Genomic DNA, 25,359 nt, shown 5'->3' with positions numbered 1-25,359 from the left:
ATAGAGGAAAATAGGATGCTAGAAGTCACTGTGACCTCTTTGGAGACAAATCCCAAGTAGTGCGGACGGCCACGCCCTCCTCCCCGCCCCCCAATGCTCCTCCGTGCCCAACCCTGAAAGGTGGGCAGGTGGGTTTCCGTGGGTGACCAAAAACTGGGACTGCAAAGGGTCAGGAAAACCCTGGGGAGCGCAGAGTCCCTTTTCCCGCCCACACGGTATCCCACTAGGTCGTCTTCAATTGTGCAACGAAATTTAGGATGATGATGCCCAGGGGTCTGGGGACCCCCGCGAGCCGCCCGGGGCGTTTGTGCATAGGTGTGTCTACACGTGTGTGCTCGGTAAACACAAAAGCATCGCAGGCCGTTCGCTGGCTCGCCCCTGGGGTCCGTGCGCACGCCCGAGTCCAGCACACAGGTGGCTGGACATAGTTGAAAGTGCCCCGGCGGGCCGGGAAGAGCGGTTCCTGGGAGGGCGAGTCTGGGTGACCACGGGCCCGCGTGGGGCTCGAACCCACCCAGAGAGCGAGCGAGGGGCGAGCGGACCGGAGCTGCAGGCCGCAGCGCGCGGGGGGATACCGGCTGTCCCTGGCCGGGCCTCAGCCAGACGCAGGGAGTGGGGAGGGAGGGAGGGAGAAAGAGAGAAGGGGGGGTTCTGGTCAGTACCGGCGGGGCGGGAGGGGAACTGTCCAGATCCGAGGAGGAAATGGAAAGCATCCGGCTTTGGAACGCGCACAGCCTGGCGGAGAGAGGCCGGGAACCGAGAACGCGCGAGGGCCAGCCTCGGTCCCCGGAGGGTCCGCCCAGACCTGACCCACCCCTTTGGCCCCCAGAGGAAGGGTTGTGAAGACGTGAGCCAGTGGTCCGGAATCTCCCGAAGGATCCTCCGCAACCCGCTGGTCCCGGGCACCACCATCCTGACCACCTGCTACCCAACCCTGGCCACCCCGCAGTATTTATACCCGGGCGGCAGGGGTTGGGGGACTGGGGGGGAGGGGCTGCAAGGCCACGCCCCGCCCCGGAGGACCCGCCCTCCCGCACCTATGGCCTCACTTGGGGTGCCGGGACAACCGTCCCTCCTCCCCCGACTCTGGCCCGGGGGTCTACCGGCCGCCGCGGGCTAGGGAGGACCGGCTGCAGGGCGGGCTTCCCTGCGGAAAGCGACGTCACGGCCGCTCCTGCAGTGTGAATGAATCAAATGCCCGGGTGACCGCGGCCTCCCTCGGCACGCAAAGGGTGGAGGGGGAGGGGGAAGGAAGGAGGGAGAAAGGGGAGGGAGGGAGGAGGGGAAAAAAAAAAAACCCAGAGCTGCAGCAGCAACAGCGTCTCCTCAACCCGGGATGTGCACCAACCGGGGAGAGCGAGATCAAAGGGATTTGAAACAGACAGAGCCCTGGAGCGGGGGAGGGGGCCGGCCAGCCTGTGGAGTCCTCCCGGGGAGGCGCAGGGCCTGGCTTCCACTGTGACTTCGGCTGCCTGAGAGGGGCTTATTATCATTATCATTATTCTTATTATTTTCAAATTTCTGAATCCAGCCAGAGAGAGAGAAAGAGAGAGAGAGAGAGGGAGAGAGAGAGAGAGAAAGAGAGAGAGGGAGAGAGGGCGAGGAATCTCCGTAGACTGCGACTCGCTGGCTCTCGCTCCGAGATGATGCAAAGCGCGGCTGTCCCCGCGGAGGGGGCTGTCAAGGGGCTCCCGGAGATGCTCGGTGTGCCGATGCAACGTAAGACAACCTCCTTTCTCGCTGATCTGATTTGATAACGAGACAGCTAACAGCCTCGGGCAGTGCGGGCAGGCCGGACTCTGCCGGTGGTACTGGCCGGGAGGGGCCGGGGCGCAGAGGCGGACTCAGGGCAGGGGCACCGGCCACAGTGCCTTTGAAGAGCCTGGCTCTTTGGGACCCGGGATGGGATATTCTGCTTGAATATTGCTTGTGGCAGGCTAAGGGCGCTGACGCTGGCTTCTCCAGCCCACGGCTTTGCTGGGAACCTTGGGGAGGGTGCTGTTTGGGGACAGCGGAGGGTACGTGGTGCAGGCCAGGCCCGAGGGCAAAGGTGGCTCACCCCGCCCCACCCCCACCACCATCCAAGTAATTTTTCCACCCGAGGCGACAGCCTAAGCTAGCAGGATCGTTAGTGCAACTTCACCCTGGCTGACGGGGAAGTTGGGAGCGCGTCCCTAAAGCCCCCGAGACTGGCGGTGAGGATGCTTTGGCCACACACTTAGACTCCGCGGCCGGCGCGCCCAGTACGTCCGGCTGCTGCCCGCGGCACCCCGCGCTGGTGCGGCGGGAGAGCGTCTGCGCCTGGTGAGCGAATGTGCACGCTGCGTTCCGTTCCAGCTACCCGAGGAATGCGGCGCCGGGAGGGAGGAGCGCCGGGGCGAAGTTGTGAACTCCGCTTCTAGCCTTGGGGTAGGCGAGCTGGGGAAGGGGGCTCGGCTTTGGAAAGGACAGACCCAGGTGCGTGGGCGCTCCGGGCCAGCCCTGCCGCTTTATTCCAGAGTCTGGACAGCCGGAGCTTGGGGCGTGTTTGTCAGGAGGTCTCTGTATGTCGGGATGTGCTCCCGCAGATCTTTTCCCGGAGGGAATCTGTCAGCCTCTCGGGAACAGAGTCCCTGAGAGATTCTCAAGTGTCGCGCGCGTGCTGCTGGAGCCGCGTTAAGTCCCGTCTCACTGACGGCTAGTGGTCCAGTTAAGGTGTCCCTGGGCATGGTACGAAGAAGAAAGGTTCCCTCACTCGGCTTGCCAAGGGGCTGTACTTCGTTCGGGACTTCCTTAGTGGTGCGCTGGAGGGTTTAAGTGAGAACAGGCTCACCAAAGGATGGAGACTACCTGGGAACCAAAGTGCACCAGCGCGCCCTCCTGCGCCCCCCACTCTCCATCGCAAGGTTTCTGTCCAGCACACCTCAGAGGGCAGGCAAATGAGCGAGAGCCCTAGGCTTCGCTGAGAAGTTTTGGGAAAGGGAGTTGGAACAGAATATAACTTCATCAAAGCCTGTTTGGATTGTTTCTTGACTGTCCTACAGGGCTTTTTTGTTTGCTTGCTTGCTTGTTCTCTCTCTCTCTCTCTCTCTCTCTCTCTCTCTCTCTCTCTCTGTGTGTGTGTGTGTGTGTGTGTGTGTGAACTGTTGGCAGAGCTTCAAGTTCGCTGCACTTTGGGGGAATTTTCTAAGAGGTTATGTAGGTGGCGTTTGTGACTGCTCACGCCAGCCCCCCCACAGAGAGACAGTGGGGTCTCAGGTCCCGCACAGATAGAAACACAAACACCAGCAAAGGTGCTCAGATTCCTAAGCTACTTGTCGCTGGGCACAATGAGAACAAGGAGCAAATGGATGAAGGGTATGCATGTAAGAGAGATTTAGCTTTCCACTCCAGCAAGCCTGCCTTCCAATGGCTCTAATGGCCTGTAGGTGTCCTGCCCCATATCAGTTAAGCACACCGGGCTCTCCTCTGATAACTTTTCCTTTCTCTCTTTTCTTTCTTTCTGTTTTTTCCCCCTTTTGTCTGTGTAAGTCTCTGTCTCAATTTTTGTTTCTTTAACTCAGAGACATCAGGAACTGGCTTTCCTAAAAGGCCTAAAGTACTCCTTCAGAGACACATGCAGTTAGTTCACTGGGACTCTATGAGCCCAAACCGGAAAACTTAATGAGGTAAAGAAAATGGACCCAGGATGGCTCAGCAAAGTGATGCCAACCCAGAGGGGTTGGTCAGCTCTTCCTTTTGTTTTGATCCGCCTTTTGGAGGCAGAGGAAGCGGCTTGTAGGAGGCACCCGACAAGACTTAGGGGCACAGTCTCTGAAGATTTCGGATTTTTTTCTTTTTTCTTTTTGAAACTGCCTTCCCTTGCAAGTAAATCTGTCAGATGGCTCTTGATAGTGGAACTGGGGGACAGGTGGTGTGTGGTTCCTTCTTACACAAACCTTCTCTTTTAGGGGGGTGGCACTGTGGTCTAAGAACTAGTGAGGCCTAGAAGAGTGTGGAGCACATTCTTGGGCCCCAGAGAGGAAGAGGTGTAGCCCCAGGGCAGTAGACTCCCCAACAGTGGGGGAGGCTCTCCCACGGAGCTCCTCCAGCAGGACAGGCAAGTTTGGGGTTTCCCTCCTCCAGACACTTTCCGCATCTTCATCATCCTGAGCCAACATTAATGGAAAACTTGGGGGTGCCATCTAGGATTCCTCAAATTAGGTGGCTGGGTGCCATCTCTTCTAGGGGCTTTTAGAACTTTAAATCCAGTTTCTTTGGGGTGGGGGCAGTGGGAGGCACTATGAAATGCATTATCTTCAGAAAATGTTTCCAAGGAGTGTAATAACTTCTTTCCCCTTACCAGTGTTCATGACTCTCACTCTGCCATTGCAGCTTCCTCATTTGTCCCACAGCCCTCTTTGTGCCTTACCCCGCAGAGGTCCTCCAGCCGGTCGGGGGCCTGTGGGCTCCAACAGCCGCCGGGTGGCAGGATCCGGCCAGTACACTGCCCAGATGAGCTGCATCTTCACCAGCTGCTAGGAGTCGATCCTGAGCAGAGTTAAGAAAGAATCAGGCGGGAAGAGGCTGCCAGTGATCCTGAGCTCAACCTAGGGTAGAGAAGTAGGGTCCCCCCTCGCTTAGATCTCCGTTTGGTCCCCAGGTTCAGCCTCGCGTCAGCGCTCTAGGCTCTGAGCGTCGCCCGCGCTGTTCTTGAAGGAGGCACCTCTCCGAGATCACCTCCAGGGCGTGCTCAGAGCCCTTTGGAAAGAGTTCCGTATCTGCGTCTTTCTGGGGATGGTGTGGTTGGGTTTGAGGCTGCAGGTACGTCCAGGTCTTGAGTCCTCACCGCACTGCGATGAGCAGTGATGGGCGAGGTGAGCACTCCCAAACCGCTTCTGAAACTTCCAGAATTCAGCCTTCCCCTCCGCGCCTTAGACACATCTGGGCTGCTCAGGATAATCAGGAAAGTGCAGGACGCTTAGGAAGATGGGGAGCTTTGTTCTGGGTTTTGATCCATTTCACACATCATTTTCCCCCCGCAGGCCGGCGGTGGTAAAAGGAAAGCCGGCGGAGACATCTCCACCCCCGCCCCCACCACCTCCTGTGTCCCGATCTGCTAAAATGACCGAAAGAAAACTCTGCTCTAGAAAAATTCTGAAGCTGTGGGGAAAGCAACTTTACTGTTCCTTTGGTATCCTCTGGGCAGAAGATGTCTTTGGGATGCTCCGCTACCCTTTCACCCTTTTCTGAGCACCCTTCCGTGCGTGGAATTGTTAGCCCAGCATAGGTCACATCCTGAAGCTCGATTCTCCACCAGGATCTACCCTCTTAGCCTGTTAGCTTCTCGGAGGGCTCATTTTCCTCACCAGGACTTCTTTCTGTCTTCGGCTGAGCGCCCTTCTATCCATTCCTGTGTCCTCCCTCTCATTCTCTCGCTCTCTCCCTCTCTCCCTCTCTCTCTCTCTCTCTCTCTCTCTCTCTCTCTCTCTCTCACACACACACACACACACACACACACACACATTATATGTGTATATGTGTGAGGGAGACAGAGTCCAACTGATTCCGATACAGAATTTCAGTCGGCGGCCCGCACAGCACAGGTCTTGCTCCCAATTTCGCCAAAATACTCTCAAAATGAGTCCATGTTTGAGGTCCAGGCTGGCTATTCCCGCTAGCGCTTCAAGCATGATGGGTTAGGGACTTGTCTTCCCTAGCCGCCAGGATCCCAGTCCAGGTTCTGGCCAGAGCTGTGATGGGAATCTGGAGAACAGGTGTGATTGAGACAGCCCCTAGATTGGGGTATCCGATGTGGTGGGGAGCGCGCGGGCTCCCATCCGGCGGTCTCTTTTCGGTGGCCTGGGTCAGAAGGAACCAGGACGGCGAGGGTGGGAGGAAATTCGAGGACCCGCGGTCAGTGTGCCCACTGCAGAATTAACGGTTAACCCCAGGGAGCTGGCAGGGTCTGGGCACAGGTCTGCGCGGAGCGTCCTCGGTGTCCCGGGAAGTTGGGAAGTTGGGACTTGGGACTGAGAAAAGGAAGCAGACTTTAATTCCAGCTCGGTTCCTTGCGTGGCCGCAGCGGGGCTGACAGACAACCTAAACCAGGCTGCCCAGTGGGGATTGGAGGGGGTGTCTGGGAGCTCACGCGATCGACCCCCACAGGGTGCCCCGTGCGGCGGGGAGGTGGAAAGTCGGCGGCGTCCTTCAACGAACCTTAGCTGCGCGGCGGCGCGCGGTCCCGCGCTCTTGCTCCGCTTGGGCCTGTTTTTGTTTGTTTGTTTTTCGGCTCTTACGGGTGGGGACAGATGATAATAGGGCTGTTCGCCAGGGCTCTGGGCGCACTGTGTTCCGCAGCCCCTGTTCCGAATGGGGAAAGAGAGGGACTGCCTGGGTCCACTTCGCGCCGCTTTCTGCGTTGCGCCCCTTCGTTTTTTTCCTCTGGGCACCTGCGCTTTGCACCGACTCCCGGTTGCGGGGGCGGGGGAGGGGCACGATTCCCAAGAGAAGCGCTGGGGTTATACTTAGCTGAGATGGGTCAAGTCTGGGACCTATTTTCCTGATCTCATTTAGAGCAGTGGCATCGTGCTGCAGGAGCGAGCCCGACCGCGCAGAAACCTCTTCTCCTCCCCCGGCCCCGTTTCACTGCAAAGATTTTGAATGACACAACCAAACGCCAACCCGAGCCATTCCCAGACTTTGTTACTCCGGAAAGCGGTGCCCGCATTTTGGCAGTGCCTCCATCCTCGGAGCAGGAGGCAGCCGGCTATACGTGTGCCGGCCTTGGTGTCTTCTCAGTGGGTTCGAGTCCTGGTTTCCCACTTGCACACCTCGGCAAGGGCTGAAAACACCGCCGCAGAGTCGGGGGAGACTCGGGGCCTACCTGGGCAGCCAGTGATGTAATTCACCTTCCGTGGAGGAGGGTGTTGGTGGCCCTGCGCCAGGGAAGCGAGCTACGTGGCTGCACCCGCCAGGAGGCCGCATCTGGCTGGCGACCAAGCATAGGCTTCGTCCCGTCCCCTCAAGGGTTGGCTTTTTCTAGAATAAAACTTTAAAAAGAAAAGAAAAGAAAGGTGGTGGGGGGGGGAGACACCTTTTTTCTTTTTTAAAAAGAAAGGCATTTTTAAAAAAAGAGTTTGGAAAGATGAAACTAATGAAACAGAAAAGAAAAACATCATTAGCCAAGCAGAGGTAGTGTAAAACCCGAAGCGGCAGGAAGTTACAGGAAGACCCACTGGGCGATGGTGCCCGCTCCACCTTCCTGCTGACGGGGCAGAAATAAAGGCGGGTAAAGCCAGGACGTGGGCAGAATGCGGTGGGGATTAGGGCGCAGCGAAGCCTGCGAATGCCTACTCGACTGAGAATACCAAGGTAATTTGCAAAACCTAGTCCTTCTGCAGGTGAGGTGGGAGTGTGCGGAGGCGGGAAGCCTACAAAGCAATTTCTTCCCGTTGAGTAGATAAATACACAGGCCACAGGGTCTGTGGTGTGCTGAACAGTGACCTGATGACCCCTCTGACCAGGTGAAGACAGCCTCAAGTCCTAAATATTTGCATTATCCTAACTTCCCATTTGCTTCGGATTTTTAGCGCCCTTTCACTGCGCCTTACAGTCAATTAGCGATTAGTCGCCACCGCATTAGGGGACGGCCCCGAGAGCGCCCAGCCCCGCGGAGGTGGCCGTGGCGGTGGCGGACAGGGGCCCCTGCACACCCGCAGGCAGGGGCAGGTAATTAGCAAGGATTAACCAGTGCTTTCTGTTGTGTTATCACGAAATCTCCTTTGAGCCTCTCGTTTTGGGCAGGAATGGCGGTTACTGGGTGGATGTCTCCGGCCGGAAAACTTGTGTTCTCCAGTTGAAGACTTGGGGTTGGGGGAAGGTGGGTAGAGTTGGATCAGGGGACCTTGTGCCATTTATTTCAAGCGGGAGCATGTATCGGAATAGAGCTGAGAAGCATTGAAAGGCATAGGAACGTGGAACCCGTCTGGATGATGAGAAGAGGGAAGGAGTGATATTACGCACTTTGGGGAAACCCAAGGTGAGAGGACCCCCAGCAGCAGCTGCGGTGGCCGTCCACGATCCACGATCTCCCGCTCTGCTGGGTTTGGAACAGGCTGGAGGGCGGGCGGTGTGTGTGGGGGGGTACTCCTGCAATGATTTTCTCCTTTTTTTTTCTCTTTCTGGAATGGGTGCTAGCCTTGTCTATAAGACGGTTGTGAGCAAACTGGGACAAACTGCTCTTAGTAAAACCCCGCCCTGGCTTGGTGGCTTGAAAGACCTCTCCACTGCAACTTTCTCTCCTGCCCTTCCTTCCCACGACCCCCTGTCTCCTATACCACCTCTGCGTTCTTTGTGAAATCTTTGCAGGAAGGAACGTGGGAGCTGGAACATCAGCGGTTTTTCTTGGAGATGGTGTATCTAGTAGTCTGCAAGGTAGCGAGAGACCTATCTTTTACCTTGCGTGCAGGGGCTCCTGGAGGGATGCCCAGGGACCAGGTGTAGGACAGCAGCCACCCTGGCACTGGTTCTTGTTACAAATAGATGTGGCTGTGAATCCTGCGCCCCCCACCCCGCAGCCCTGCCTCAGTTTTACAGGAGCCCTGATCAAAATGGAGCGCAACCATTTTGAGGCATTGTTGTTGGGGGTGGGTGGCCAGGTTGCGTTTAATTGGCAAGATTGAAATGGATTCTCCCTAGCAAAATGTACTTTGGTTTCACTGTATTTGGGACTGACTGGATTATCTTCTTGGGAGGCGAATCCTAACTCCTGTTGTTTGTTTTGTAGATTTCTTCTCTTAAACCTCCTCACAGCCTGTCAGTCTAGATCTAACCCCAGGAGTTGTACTGCACTACCTCATCCTCACATGCCTTTAAAGTATAATTTGCTTTAATTACAATGTTAGGGGGTTAAGGGTTTGGTTCTGGGAATAGCCTAATAGAGCAACACTGGCCGCCAAATTAATTGAAAGTTTCTTCTTATGAGGGAGACGTTGCCAAACATGTGGGATATTGCCACAGAATGTAACTAAAAATATACTGTGTGGAGATTGAGAAATGATTAAATGGGAAAACGGAGTGGAAATAGGGGTGTGTCCACAGCATTTCCACACAGCCATGGATTTGTTTAGTGTAATTTCCTGTTTTATTTTCAATTAGTGAAAATATTCCGTATCCAACTGAAAGATACTAATTCTCCAGCAGTATATTATCTGGAAAGTAATCCTGCACCTGCAAATACATCTTGACATCGTGTATTTCATTTGCTGCTGAACTCCTTCTGTTAAAATACTATCAAAATTACAACTCAATGTGGTAATATCGAAATGATCTCCTGAAAATCATTAAACATTCCTTTTTTATTAGTCGGGCTACAATTTCTTTAACTGTCTAAGCAGAGAGGGGACAAAGGATATTTTCAAGGGAACTTCAGACAACCAGGTAAAACAAATAAGGAATCAAAGAATCAGAAAGGAAATGGAGAAAAATGACAACCTTAGGTGTCTTCTTTTCTGATGCCAGGAGGATTTTCTGACTTTCTTCTACTGATTAAACATTTGCCAAAACAAATGAGGGGAAAGAAAAAAAACAGATAACAAGATAATTGTGGATTGATGTGTTTTAAGCATGCAGTTAATTAATTCAGCATATAAGTATGTTAGGGAATATGACTTTAAATGTAATGCTAGTTTTTTAAATTATGATTTTCCCCCACAATTTTTGTGGCAGACGCCCCACTCTCTGTGTGTATGATGCTGTCACCATTATAAAATACCAGGATGCTCAAAGCACCTTCTCTCTTGGAATCTGAAAGAATGAATATTGACATTTTGTGTCTTAGCAATGTTGCTCTTGAGAGCATTATTTCTAGATTATGAAAATCACTTCAGAAAATTTTATAAAAGCAGGATGGGGTGCACACCTTTAGTGCCAGCATTCAGGAGGCTGAGGTAAACGCATCACAGTGAGTTGGATATAGCCTGGCGCTGCAGAGTGAGTTCCAGGTTAGCCTAGATTAGAGTGAGACCTTGCTTAGAAAAAAATAAATGAAAAAAATTAGAAGATATTTTGGACAGTTATGTGAGACTCTTCAAAATGCATTGGTGTAGAATCAGTGAAACAAAAAAGATAACTATAAAGAGCCCTCATAAAAACAAACAAACAAACAAAAACCAAATAAACTAAATGTCTTCAATAACAAAGAGTCAGGAAGTGGGCGGGGAACTCCGCACACATCTATTTATTCACCATTTGTCCTGAAGGGCCAAACCCTGGGTCTTGGGCTTTCTTGCTGTGAGCTGCAGGGTGAACCATTCCTAGGCTCCTTAGGTCACAGTTGTCAGGTGATTTAGAAGAGAGCTTGTGACCAGAAAATAAGATCTTATTGTCAGCATTAATGTTGATAACTCTGAATTGGAAAGTTTTTTATCTTTATTTATTTATTTTATATATTAGAGACAGAGAGAATGGGCACACCAGGGCCTTCAGCCACTGCAAATGAACTCCAGAAGCATGTGCCACTTTGTTCATCTGGCTTATGTGGGTCCTGAGGGATCGAACCTGGGTCCTTTGGCTTTGCAGGCATGCACCTTAAGCACTAAGCCATCCCTCCAGACCTGGAAATTTTTTTCAAGAGTTCTCTAGGAATGAAGCTCTAATTTCATTACTATTTAGCTACATCTCCATTTTACTTCCTTGACAGATATTTCAGAAATCATGCATGAAGTAGACAGGTGTGTCATAAATTCATATGTTTTGTGACCTTAGGTCATGGCAACACGTTAGAATTAGTCATTCCTAGACTGAACTCTCCCACCTCTTTATCTTCCTAAGCCTCTTGCTTTTGTTAACAGGGAACCTGAGGCAATGAAGCATAATGTCTTTGTAATTTTTTTCCCCTCCTTACCTGTAAGATCGGAATGGAAAATTTCAAGAAAAAAACCATACATATCTCATGCATATCATCCCAGCACTCAGGAAGTTGAGGTAGGATCACTCTAAATTCAAAACCAGCCTGGGCTAGAGTGAGATGTTAGAAAGAAAGAAAGAGAGAGAGAGAGAGACAGAGAGAGAGAGAGAGAGAGAGAGGAGAAAGGAAGAAAATGTACCCAACATTTACTTGTCTATGTATTTCCTTACAATCCCATTTAAGAAAAGTCAGTAAAGAAACTTAAATAAAATTCAGTGTTTTTTGAGAACATACTATAGCCAACTACTTATTCAGGTAAAGTCTCCTGTGAAAAGATTTTGGAAGAAAAGTCTCAAAGAGTGGTGGCTTTGGTGAACATCGCTGGAAGCTGTTGTCTTTATTCAGCCCCAGATGCTGTCCTCCAATTCAGCTCCCAACTATGTGTCCTTAAGAAAGCTCCTTATTCACTCAACCTTCAGATAGCCACTGGACAGGGAGTCTGGAATGAGCATGCAGGTTTGGTAGAGGGCTGGTGATGTTAAGATCCTCAGAGGGGGCTGGAGAGATGGCTTAGCGGTTAAGCGCTTGCCTGTGAAGCCTAAGGACCCCGGTTGGAGGCTCGGTTCCCCAGGTCCCACGTTAGCCAGATGCACAAGGGGGCGTTCGCGTCTGGAGTTCCTTTGCAGAGGCTGAAGGCCCTGGCCCGACCATTCTCTCTCTCTCCCTCTACCTGTCTTTCTCTCTGTGTCTGTCGCTCTCAAATAAATAAATAAATAAATAATAAAAAAAAAAACAAAAAAGATCCTCAGAGGCCAGGATCATGGTTCTCATTCTGCAGATGGAGTAGCAGGGCACTCACTGGTGTCCCAAGACGATGGCCAAGCTCAATGAGCAGGACTATTGTGGGGTATTTGAACAGGGTACCTTGGAAACATCTCCCCCAGACCCTAGCATTCTTTCTTTTTTTTTTTTAATTTTTATTTATTTATTTATTTGAGAGAGACAGACACAGAGAGAAAGACAGATAGAGGGAGAGAGAGAGAATGGGCACGCCAGGGCTTCCAGCCTCTGCAAACGAACTCCAGAAGCGTGCGCCCCCTTGTGCATCTGGCTAACGTGGGACCTAGGGAACCGAGCCTCGAACCGGGGTCCTTAGGGTTCACAGGCAAGCGTTTAACCGCTAAGCCATCTCTCCAGCCCTCTTTCTTTTTTAATATTTCATTTTTATTTATTTATTTATTTGGCAGAGCAAAAGAGGGAGGCATGGGGGAGGGGAGAGACGGAGAATAGGCATGCTAGGGCTTCCAGCCACTGCAAATGGACTCCAGACAAACGTACCACCTTGCCCAGCATCCTTTCTTGAAAGCAGCAGGGAGCCGGATGTGGTGGGGCACGCCTTTAATCCCAGCATTTGGGAGGCAGAGGTAGGAGGATTGCCATGAGTTCGAGGCCACCCTGAGATTCCATAGTGAATTCCAGCCTGGGCTAGAGTGAGTGAGACCCTACCTTGAAAAACAAAACAAAACAAAAAAAAAGCAGCAGGGAAAATATTGTTCTAAGTATTAGACAAATTATGGAAAAAGGAACTGCATCCATCCAAAAGGCAGCCAAAAAGCAATATGTCACAAGGATTCCAAATTCAACTTTTACCAAATATTAATCTGGTCTCAGAGCATGGTCAAAGGAACGTTATTCTTAGAACTACAAAAATAACTTAGTTTTTAAAGGTATTAAAGAAATGCACCAGCATTGTGATTACAGTGGAAATATTTGAAATTGTGATTCATTTTCCAAGAAAAGTACACTTTCTTAAATACATTTCAGAAATCATTATTGGATATCTTAGTTCCAATGGTAGACGCTTATAATTCCCCCACTACTTTGTTGACCTTTTGTGGCCAAGAAGATAGAAATTATTTTTCAAATAATAAAATCGATCAAACAAACACAAATCCTCTGAAATGTTTCATGGCGGCTCATGGTTCCTTGACAGTGGTTTCTTGGAAATGAAGAAATGTGGGTAGAGAATATGAAGGCACAACACTTACAGATGTCACAGGAGGGCTTGGGCAGTTTGGCCTGCCACAGAACATACTGGGCCCTCAGGTTTCTACACCTTCCCAGTTTCCTGAGACTTCTGACAGAGCAATTGGAGATGTAAAAGCACAACTCATTTTCTGACTAATACTGGAAGCTTCTAGCACTTTTCTTGGAGGCATCCAAATGTCCAAAGGAAGGTGTCTATTATTTAATAAGTAACAGCTACAGACCCTTTGATAATAATCACAATCAATTCCTTCATCAAGAGGTTTATACAACCTACAAGCCTGTCCTCAAAACACCTGAAGTATTTGCAGGAGGATCACTATAGCTTTATTTGTTTAGACGGGACCACCAGATACAAGCTGGCAATGAGAGTGGGGTCAGGCAGTCGGTAGGTAGCCCAACTCCTTTGTCTTAATGTTCACATAAGGTTGCACAATTTTGTTCTCATTCTAACAAGGAATATGCTAGACTTCTTAAATGCAAAGAGAGCAAACTCTTGTCATGTTGCATTATCTGTGGTTAATCCTCAAGGATGACATTGCTAAGAAAGGAGTATGTCTTAGAATTCAAGAGGTGGAGGAGAGTTTTGAATGTGTTAGTAGGGGGGAAGGAGGGGAAAAGATGCTTTGGGAAATAGTAAAGTATAATCTCTTTTTGTAGTACTGGGGGTTAAATTTAGGGCTTCATGATATGCTTTAAATATATAAATTCAGCCGGGCGTGGTGGCGCACGCCTTTAATCCCAACACTCGGGAGGCAGAGGTAGGAGGATCACTGTGAGTTCGAGGCCACCCTGAGACTCCATAGTGAATTCCAGGTCAGCCTGGGCTAGAGTGAGACCCTACCTCAAGAAACCAAAAAAAAAAAAAATATATATATATATATATATACATATACACACACACATATATATATATGTGTGTGTATATATATATATACATATATATATATACACATGAATTCATCAGGCCATTAGCTGATGGAGAAGGGAGCTAAACATTAAGCTTGGACAATGGGACTGTGCAGTTAGGTGTTCACACTCACCAGCTCATGTGGTCACAACACAGAAATAATAGACTTGCGTTACTATAGCCATTTTATAGGTGAAAAAACTGAGGACGAAAATGTTTAGAAACTTGCTCAAGATCACAATCAGAGTCTGAATACACGCCAATGTGTAAGCATTTGGCAGCCTTAAAGATGTGAACATCTGCACACAGAACTGGAAACTTTCAAATGTTTCTGCTCCCTGCTGGCTTTCTGTTCCACTCACTCCTACCTTCCCCCACATCCTCGGGGTGCCTGCTGTCAGCTGTGGCTTCCCTTCACAAAGCTTGACTTCAGGACTGGCTTTTTGCCAGCGTGGCATTGCCTATGTGTGAGGACATGTGTGTGTGTGTGTTTGCATGATGTGTGTAGGTAACTGTGGTGTGTGTATGCACTTGTGTATGTGTGAGTGTGTGTGTTGGCCTTGATGTCTGGTGTCTCTGTCTCTGAATGGAGAGTGAGTGTGCTATGTGTGTTCACCTTGTGGCCAGTGGCTCATCTATTGTCTTGTCATTGTGCAAGGAGCAGCCGTGAGACCCCTTCTCTGTCCCCAGTTCCCTTTTGTGCAGTGATAAGGTCAAGCAGGGCACGGTGGCTTATGCCTTTAATCTTAACACTCAGAAGGCTGAGGTAGGAGGATTGCCGAGTTCAAGTCCAGCCTGGGCAAAAGTGAGACTCTGCTGTCTGCCCCCAAAACAAAACAAAATCAAAACCCCCTCAAAAACAACATAAAAAGTTGGCAAGGTCAAATTAGGTAAGGCTTATATACATATGTGTGTACGTTGTGTGTCTCAGGGTGCATCCATGTCTATTGTGTTTCTCTGTATGTATGTATGTGTGTACATATATATAAATACATAGACAGATATATGTGTATATATAAAGTTCGTGTGTATAACAAGTGTGAGAGTATGTGGGAGGTCTCTGTGGATAGCGAGGGGATCTCGATGGGCTTAGGACTGTGTCTTGAGCCATGTCACCTTGCCAGAGACAGGGAGTTCGTGGATGGTCCCAGCCACCGTGGTTCAGCAATTACAGTTTCTTCACTGGCTGTTCCAGGGCTGCTCGCATGACTGCCTTTGCCCTCTGTGGAGCCCCAGTAGAGAACATCACCACAGAGCACCCCTGTGCAGCTGGGATAAAAACTTTCATTTTAAAGGAAAGGACTCCTCATAATGGGAACTGAGTTTATAGATCAAATTCTGTCTTGACCCCGAGGTTCTGTTTAAATCCCAGTTTCTAAAGGAAGATCTTGTGATATGACTAGATACTAATGAAGTAAGTTGAGTTTATTGAGAATTTGGAAATCCTCTTACCCCTTGAAAGGTTTGGTTACAGCTTTATTTCTGGTAGGAAACCGGTATGACCTCTGTCCTAGTTAGGCTCTCCAAATTATAAAAAAATACAATAATAATAATAGCAATTCATTATAGGAAGGAAAAGATTTGTGTTCTGTTGCTCCACCCCCAAATTTCCAGATAATTTACATTTCTTACTAGCCGCTTGTAGCCTAAGATGACCTCACCTCCTCAGGGGGAGGAGTGGGTCTGAGTTTGAAGGACACCGTCAGCAAGCCAGCCCGTCCCAGCTGGGTGGAAGGGATGGCGGTCACTCCTGGTCCTCCCCTGGGTATTAGGAGACACAAACATATGCTGCAGAGAAGATCAGAGTTTCTGCCTCAAACATTCCCATTTGCCCAAAGGTTAGGGAGCACAGAAGCTGGTGGCTCATCTCCCTTGCCACACTGTTCACCCGGCTTTGAGACCGCCTGTCTCTGTCTTCATTCTATAAAGTGGCAGGTCAAGCCAAATAACCCCGGCACTGGAGTGGGGTTAGTCTGCCTTCCGGAGAGGCCAGCCAGGCTGCGGATCACATCTGCTTCTCTCCCAGTAGGGCACACTTACTGACCACTCCAGGCAGTTACTCATTTGTGAAGTGGAGGTGACACCACACCATCTTCCTCACTTAGCTGTGAAAACAAGGAGTTAGTATGGAACCCCACCACAGCTCACAACAGGCTTCATTATTATTCTTATTATGGACTGGGGATCTTTGAAAGGGCTTCCAACTTGAAAAAGATCTTTTTCTGTCTCTCTGTCCCCTGCCTGTAGAAACACAGTGGGCTGGTTTTAGTTTTCCTTTTTAACTTAAAAAGGGGTCTTTAATCTATTCTTTACATTTGTGTCAAACCCCAGGGACCAGTTTGGTCCCCAGGCCTCTCCGGGGGATCCCTGGTTGGGTGCCTCCCCCCCCCTTCTTGCCAGACCCAGCTGGAGGCTGAATAGGCCTGTCTGTCAGCTTCCTGGGACGCTCCTGCATATATTAGCCCTAATGTATTCTCTCCCGAATACTCATCATATTAAGTCTCCCGCTAGATACCTTGCTCGAAATAAATTTTATGGGCATACATCCTTACCCGCATCTCAGGCATTTGTGACTGGGAGGAGAAATACAGCCGTACCCTTCTTTGGAGGGCAGGCTAAACAATAACAATTCGTTGGCTCTGGAGGGGGGACGGGAGCAGCTCAGCTGCTCACCACCCCCCACCGCCCTGGCTACCCAGCGGGCCCTTGTTGGCATCATCTCACAAAGAAGCCCCCAGTCGGTGCTGGACCATCAGCACCCGGTCGCGCCCGGCGTGCTCGGGGCGGCGGTGCTCAGCGATGGGTGACGGTGGCCGACCTCGGGGTGCGCAGCTACTGGGGCGCTCCAGAAGCAGCCAGCAGGCCTTGCTCAACCTTCCTCTGCATCCTGTCCCCGCGATTTAATTCCCGGAGTTGGAAGGGCTTCTGGGCTCCCTGCCTCTCCCCTGCCCACAAGATGATGCCTGAGGCAGCCCTGGCAGCCGGGAGGAACGCACCCTCACCCTTGCGTTGAAAGCTGCTGCCCCGCGCTGTCCCCAGTCTCCTCTGTTGGAGGCTGGGCGTGTCCTGGCTATGCACCACTATGCCTCCGCGCAATTTCTCCTGGCCAGCTCAAGTGCCAACCCTCCTTCCAAGTCTTCCCCCGCCCCTCCTGCATACCAGTCCCCGAGAGACAGTCACAAGAATGGTTGGGAGAGTACCCACTCAGAGGAAGGCAGATAGGCCCAAGTCCATCAGGACTGCTGTGTGATGGTCACTCAGAAGGTGGTGAGGTAGGTGCCTGGACGCTTACCAAGGCTCAGCGTGATGAAGCTCAAGAGGGTGTGTGCCCCTTAGTGCAGTTAATCATCTCCTGTCACAGTAAGTCCTGGTGGAATGTCTTCTGTATACCAGATCCTGTGCTGACATTTTCCAGTATATTGATTCCTTTACTTTTCATGTGAATCCTGTGGGACACCATTGGCCTCCTCACCCCAGTTTTACAACTGAGAAACTGAGGCAGGGAGGGTAATTAGGCCAAGGAGAAGAAGCAGAGCCGAGATTTACACCCGTGGCTCCAGAGCGCATGTCTTATCCAGTCCTCCCATACCCTGTGTTAGATGGACACTCCTGAGGCCATCGTGCGCTTAGCACTTTCTGGAGAATCAGAACCGCTTGATAAGTGTTTGCTAGTTGAAGAATGTCTTTCTCACAAAGGAAAACTTTTTGTTATTATGTTTTGTTTGAGATAGGGTCTCACTATGTGATGTAGTCTAACCCCAGACTCTTGATTCTTCTGCCTCAGCCTTCCCAGTGCTGGGACTACAGATGTGTGTCACCAAACCTGGCTGGGGAAAATTTCTGAAATAGAAAAAAAAAAAAAAAAAAAAGAATTCCTATATAAACTGCCTGCAACATCTCAGCCTTAGTGTGACTCAGGGGACTTGAGAAAAGGGCCAACAGGCAAACCTTTGGCTAACAGATTCGACATTCAAGCAAATGCCAGTGGTGCTGAGGCCCTGGAAGAAGCAGGGGTCCATGGTGAGAACGTGTATAGGACTATTAATGGTGTTTAGTCACTGTTCTGTCTTGAGGCTTGAGAAAGCTTTCTTGCTTCATGTATTGTTTTGGTTAGCATATGTTACTTGCATATAGCAATGGGTTTCATTATGAGATTTTCATATATGTATATCAGGTTCTTTAATCATATTTGTCTCCATTCATTACCCTCTCCTGTTTTCTGCCTCCTCTTCCCCTTCATTTTCCCATGGCCCTCCTATTTTCTTTCCTTTTCTTCTTATTTTCTTTTTTTTTTTTTTAATTTATTTATTTGAGAGCCGACAGACACAGAGAGAAAGACAGATAGAGGGAGAGAGAGAATGGGCGCGCCAGGGCTTCCAGCCTCTGCAAACAAACTCCAGACGCGTGAGCCCCCTTGTGCATCTGGCTAACGTGGGACCTGGGGAACCGAGCCTCGAACCGGGGTCCTTAGGCTTCACAGGCAAGCGCTTAACCGCTAAGCCATCTCTCCAGCCCTTCTTCTTATTTTCAAAAAAATATTTTATTTATTTGAGAGAAATATCTTTCTACACATCTATATATACATACATATATATATATATATGTATATATATATACATACATATATATATATATATATATATATATAGACAGAGAGAGAGAGAGAGAGAGAGAGAGAGAGAGAATGAGTGCACCAGGGCCTTCAGCCACTGCAGACAAACTCCAGATGGATGTGTCTCCTTGTGCATCTGGCTTACATGGGTCCTGGGGAATCAAACTTGGGTCCTTAGGCTTTGTGGGCAAGCACCTTAACCACAAAGCCATCTCTTCAGCCCTTCTCCTTTTTTGAAATAGGATCTCATGTAGCCCAGGCTGGCCTTCAATTTGCTATGTAGCTGAGGCTGACCTTAAAGTCCTGTTCCTACTGTTTCTTCCTCCTAAGTGCTGAAATGGTATAATGAAAAGGTACAAGCCACCATGCCTGGCTTCCCCCTTCCACTTCCATGTCTTTTTTTCATACCAAGATACTACATATGAGTAAGGATGATACATGTCTTTCTGAGTCTGGTTTTTTCACTGAATGTGATGATCTCCAGTTCTGTCGACTTTCGCACAAATGGCATGGTTCCATCCCTCTTTTTGACTGTATAAAACTCCATGGTGTGTATGTGCACACCACAGTTTCTTCATCCATTCAGCTGTCGATGGTCACCGAGGTTGATTCCACAAAGAGCGCAGCAATAACTGTGGATGTGCAGCTGTCACTGTCAGATGTTAACTTATATTCCTTCAGGTATATACTCAGAAATGGTATGCAGTAGTTCTATTTTTAGTTTTTTGAGGCACCTCCATGCTGACTTCCATAGTGGCTGCACTAATTTACACTTCCACCAACAGACTATAGGGTTTCTCCCCCACTTCCGTCACACATCCTCTCCAGCATTTGTTTTCTTTATGATAAGCCATCTATTTAGGGTGAGATTTTGATATGCTAATTTTTCTCAGTGTTTCCCCTATGCTCAAATTTAAAGATCTATATCCCACCCATAGGCATGATATGAATACAGGCACATGTGGGATTCATGAGAAATTTGGTTTTAGTACTTTTGTTGGCATTGTGGAGCATGTCAGAGAAACTGAGGAACTATTTCAGGCAATTTCATAGTAAGGATTGGAACAGTTGCTGTCTAGTAGTTAACCTTGGGGAATTATCCTTGTGTGCCAGGCACTTGCCTGCTGGTGAGAAAGAAATGCTACTCTTGTCCAGTGAGGATCCCTCTTCCCAGTGGGAGTTGCTGTGAACAAACAATTAACAACATTACTCCTTAAAACTGATGTGGGAAACCCCTGGTTGTGTACCTCATGAGTGCATGTGGATCCCATGAGTACAGGTGACTGTGGACATCAGGAATGCTTGTGAACATCATGAATACATGTGGTTGTGGACCTCATGAATGTATGTGGGCCTCATAAGTGCATGTGGTTGTGGGCATCATGAGTGCATGTGGACATCACGAATACATGTGGTTGTGGACATCATGAATGCATGTGGCTCTCATGAGTGCATGTGGTTGTGGACCTCACGAATGCATGTGGCTCTCATGAGTACATGTGGTTGTGGGCATCATGAGTGCATGTGGATCTCATGAGTACATGTGGTGTGGACTTCATGAATGCATGTGGCTCTCATGAATGCATGTGGATCTCATGAGTATATGCGGTTGTGCATCTCATGAATGCATGTGGATCTCATGAGTGCATGAGGATATGGACCTCATGAATGCATGTGGCTCTCATGAATGCATGTGGATCTCATGAGTACATGTGGTTGTGGACCTCATGAATGCATGTGGATCTCATGAGTGCATGTGGAACTCATGAGTACATGTGGTTGTGGCTCTCATGAATGCATGTGGATCCTATGAGTACATGTGGTTGTGGGCATCATGAGTGCATGTGGACATCACGAATACATGTGGTTGTGGACATCATGAATACATGTGGTTGTGGACTTCATGAATGCATGTGGCTCTCATGAGTACATGTGGTTGTGGATCTCATGAGTACATGTGGCTCTCATGAGTACATGTGGTTGTGGACCTCATGAATGCATGTGGCTCTCATGAGTACATGTGGTTGTGGACCTCATGAATGCATGTGGATCTCATGAGTGCATGTGGTTGTGGATCTCATGAATGCATGTGGATCTCATGAGTACATGTGGTTGTGGACCTCATGAATGCATGTGGCTCTCATGAGTACATGTGGTTGTGGACCTCATGAATGCATGTGGATCTCATGAGTGCATGTGGTTGTGGATCTCATGAATGCATGTGGATCTCATGAGTACATGTGGTTGTGGACCTCATGAATACATGTGGATCTCATGAGTGCATGTGTATCTCATGAATGCATGTGGATCTCATGAGTACTTGTGGTTGTGGACCTCATGAGTGCATGTGGATCTCATGAGTGCATGAGGATGTGGATCTCATGAGTACATGTGGTTGTGGGCATCATGAATGCATGTGGATCTCATGAGTACATGTGGTTTCGGACATCATGAGTGCATGTGGATCTCATGAATGCATGTGGATCTCATGAGTGCATGTGGATCTCATGAGTATATGCGGACATCATGAGTACATGTGGTTGTGGACCTCATGAATGCATGTGGATCTCTCATGAATACATGTGGTTATGGACCTCATGAATGCATGTGGATCTCATGAGTGCATGTGGTTGTGGATCTCATGAATGCATGGGGATCTCATGAGTGCATGTGGTTGTGGATCTCATGAGAGCATGAGGTTGTGGAGCTCATGAGTGCATGTGGACATCATGAGTACATGTGGTTGTGGACCTCATGATTGCGTGTGGATCTCAAGAGTGCCTTTGGACCTCATGAATGCATGTGGATCTCATGAGTGCATGAAGATGTGGACCTCATGAGTGCCTGTGGATCTCATGACAACATGTGGCTGTGGGCATCATGAATGCATGTGGATCTCATGAGTACATGTGGTTGTGGACATCATGAATGCATGTGGATCTCATGAGTGCACGAAGATTTGGACCTCATGAGTGCCTGTGGATCTCATGACAACATGTGGCTGTGGACATCATGAATGCATGTGGATCTCATGAGTACATGTGGTTGTGGACATCATGATTGCATGTGGATCTCATGACTACATGTGGTTATGGACCTCATGAGTGCATGTGGATCTCATGACAACATGTGGTTGTGGATCTCATGAATGCATGTGGACATCATGAGTACATGTGGTTGTGGACCTCATGGGTGTATGTGATCATGGACTTCATGAGTGCATGTGATCGTGGACATCATGAATGCATATCCTGAGGTTATTTGAGGAAGGTCAGTACTTATACTCTTATATTTTAGGTCTTAATATTTGTTCTCTTCCTCTTTTTACATGTGTGTGTTCAGTACAGCATAGGGAAAATGGCTAAAGACACAGAAGTGACCAGTCTTTTGACATTGTGATATGATGTTATCATCTACTAATGTATTGGTCTGCATTCACAGTTATCCTGAGAAGCATGTGGCATGGGGTACAGGATGGACATGACTATTACTAGCATAACTTGTTCATTCAGTCATAGAAGCTTGATTTTTAAGTATCAGTGGCCCAATATACTGTCATACCTCCTAGCAAACCCTTGATAGAGATAGAATGTCAGACTTGGAAAGAAGTCACCCAGGTAAGGAATAGGATGTGGTGGTGGTAGTTGGTGTTTGGTTGAAGACAACATACTCCACTTATACTATTTTAGTGGTTAGTGTTATAGGTGTTAAGTGACTTTCAACCAATTTTAAGCTGAGCTTCCAGGAATAACTCATCCTCCAGGACTTCACTGCCTCTTCCATAATTGACCAGGACATTCCTTTTTTTTTTTTTTTTAAACCATCTGTATTCTTTCTTCTCTTATCTTTTTTTTATTAAATTATTATATTTATTAAGGGAAGTACAGAGTCAAGGAAAGGCACCCATGTGGCTAGAGATCCTTTCTTTTATTTTTTAATCAAGAACTTTATTGTATGAGCATCTTGCATATTGGTCATATTCCCATCAGGTTATACTGTTACATTCCCTCTTCCCTGCTGTCATGCCCTGAGGGCCCTCCTCAGTGGGATTATCAGTATTCACTGTGCAGTCATGAATGGACCAGTCAGTCTCTGTGCAGGAGGACAATGCCTCACAGTACACCTTCCCACTCTGTGGCTCTGATATAAGTCTTCTTTAGTGTTGAGCCTCTCAGCAGCCTTGTTTTTGTTCAAGGTAGGGTCTCACTCTAGCCCAGGTTGACCTGGAATTCACTATGTAGTCTCCGGCTGGCCTTGAACTCACAGTGATCCTTCTACCTCTGCTTTCCAAGTGCTGGTATTAAAGGTGTGCACCACCATGTCTGGCTATTTAGAAGGCTTTTTGATGGGCATATCCTCTCCTTTCAGCCAAAGAACAGTGGAAGCTTCTTTCTATGGTCTGTCACCTTCCAAGCCATAGGCTTGGCTCTGAGTACCAAGTATGAATGAATTCCATATCACTGTATGGGCCTCATATCTAATCAGAAAGCAGCTGTTGGTTATCCCTATAGCCCATGCTCCACTATTGCATCAGTGTGTAATCTTTTCTGAATGGTGGATTTTATAGCTCACAGGATCCACTGCTTATTTACACTGTTGGTGACCATTATTCCCCAGCACCAATCAGGACATTTCAACCTCAGCACCTCTTGGCCTCTGTCATGACCCTACCAGTATGATGTGAGCCTACCCCTCAGCTGTCCCTACATTTAACTTATTATGAGTTAAGGTTTTTCTCAGTACATGTGATTGGTGGACTCTCAATTCAAATACCAAGCTATGAACTAGGCATGTGGCTCAGTGGTACCATGCTTGCCCTAGCACGTATGAGTTCCAACCACAGCACTGCAGAACCCAAGCTGTAAAGGAGCCTGAAAAATCAGTGGATAGCTGTCTTGTTTGTAGAACAGGAAAAGGACATCAGCAGGGAACAGCATGTTGCTGCAGTCCATCCTTGCACCTGTTGTAGTTCATGAAGAGTCTGAGAGTCTCTGGCGCTCTCAGCCTGGACCTTGGCCTACCCCCAGGCTGGTATCACTTGCTTTGCAGGCCGGATGGTTTCAGTCCATGCCTAGGCAGGGTGCACTTTAGGGCTGTTATTAGTTCAGCTTTCACTCAGTTGTAAAAACGTACTTGGGTCCTGTCAGTTCCCACCAAAGACAGGATGGGAAGGTGTCTCTACAGGGCCGTATCTGGCTTGTGGAACTGTGGAAGGCTCATGCTATCTCTCTCCCCTCTCTCCACAGAGATCCCCCAATGTGCTGGCTGCAACCAGCACATCCTGGACAAGTTCATCCTGAAGGTTCTGGACAGACACTGGCACAGCTCCTGCCTCAAGTGTGCAGACTGCCAGATGCAGCTGGCTGACAGGTGCTTCTCCAGGGCCGGGAGTGTCTACTGCAAAGAGGACTTCTTCAAGTGAGTCATGGCCTCCCACTCCTTGTCCTGGCTATCTCTACCTTGCCCTAGACAGTGGGGAAGGAATAGAGGCTGAAGGGGAGTCAGATAAATCCTAATGATGCCCCTCATAGAGATCCCCCTTTGGGGGCTGGAGAGATGGCTTAGTGGTTAAGTGCTTGCCTGTGAACCCTAAGGATCCCAGTTCGGGGCTTGATTCCCAGACCCACATAAGCCAGATGCACAAAGGGGTGCATGCGTCTGGAGTTCTTTGCAGTGGCTGGAGGCCCTGGAATGCCCACTCTCTCTCTCTCTGCCTCTTTCTCTCTCTGTCTGTCGCTCTCAAATAAATAAATAAAAATGAACAACAAACAACAAAAAAAGAGATCCCCCTTTTGATTTCAACCCCATTGCTGCCACTGGGCACTGATGAAACAAGAGTGGGAATCCCTCAGTGGGTAGAGCCCAGGCTTTGCCAGGCTGCTCTTTCTGCTTTGGTGAGTTGGAACTCAGGGCTCTCAGAGCAGATGCTTTTAGTACCCCACACCCGGAGGAGCCCCTGTGCCTGTGTGTCCTGGTGGTCTCAAGGCCTCAGAGGCTGGGAAGGGTGGTCCCTGGGAGATTCACACCAGGATCTGTCAGTATTGTCCCTCAGGGTGGAAACACATGTAAAGACAGTCTCATGTGATGGTAAAAAGCCCAGATTCTGCCTGGGTTTAACCACTTCCTGGCTGTGTGCTTTTAACTTTTATGTACCTCGATTTTATTTGTAAAACAGGGCTGCCAATATAGTTCCCATCTTACATCAGGTTTAAATAGGTCAGCATGTGTAAAATTCTTGGGGGGACTGTCACCTGAGAGTTGGCTCTAAAGATTGTCCTTGTTTTTTCATTCTGGGGTTGGGACCATTAGGAAAATTCTGTTGGGCCTTTGTGTTAGGGTGACCTTGGAATTTATTTTCTGTGCCATTTAATTTAGGACTTTCTTCCTAGAACCTACTGCCTGAGGCAGGTTCCTCAGCCAACATGGAACACCAAGGACCCAGGAAAACTAAAAGCAGGGAGGAGGAGTGATATGTGGGCGACACTGAGCCCCCGTGCTCACTCACGCCAGCCCTGTGAGCCCCGTGCAAATGAGGCAGGCCTGCCAGGGAGGCTCACTAAAGCCTGAGGCATGCAGCAAGCACGACCAAAGGCCCAACAGAACATAAAAGTGTGTGTACAGCCTCCAGAACACATGCGTGCTGTAGACAGAGAGGAGAAGAGTCCTGGGTGTAGAACGTGGTTTCTCTGCGGTGCTCGAAAAGGCTTAGCTGCAGGAAGTACTTGATCTGAATTTCTGAGGACTCCAAAAACTGCTTTCGTGGGCTGTTGAGAAGCACGTGACAGATTCTGGTGGCCACAGGGGCTACCTCTGGACCATGTTCAGGCTGTTCAGATTGTCACCATCACACTTTGGCCATGTCTGTAAACCTGTGCGTACGCATGTGCGTGGACACACGCGCGCATGCTGCAGGAGGGCAGGGCG

The 25,359-nt window shown here is 49.0% G+C and overlaps 1 protein-coding gene across 1 annotated transcript in view; it reads left to right on the top strand.

Moving 5' to 3' along the window:
- The first annotated feature begins 1,643 nt into the window (after positions 1 to 1,643).
- Positions 1,644 to 25,359, top strand: part of Lhx4 (LIM homeobox 4) — a 49,442-nt gene continuing 25,726 nt past the window's right edge. Inside the window, exons 1-2 of the mRNA XM_004658740.2 lie at positions 1,644 to 1,719; positions 23,682 to 23,853. Of these exons, the coding sequence (XP_004658797.1) occupies positions 1,644 to 1,719; positions 23,682 to 23,853 (248 nt within the window). The remainder of the gene's footprint in view (positions 1,720 to 23,681; positions 23,854 to 25,359) is intronic.

Source organism: Jaculus jaculus, chromosome 1, assembly GCF_020740685.1.
Source record: "Jaculus jaculus isolate mJacJac1 chromosome 1, mJacJac1.mat.Y.cur, whole genome shotgun sequence".
Taxonomy (NCBI): Eukaryota; Metazoa; Chordata; class Mammalia; order Rodentia; family Dipodidae; genus Jaculus; species Jaculus jaculus.
This window is presented reverse-complemented; position numbering and strand designations above follow the sequence as displayed.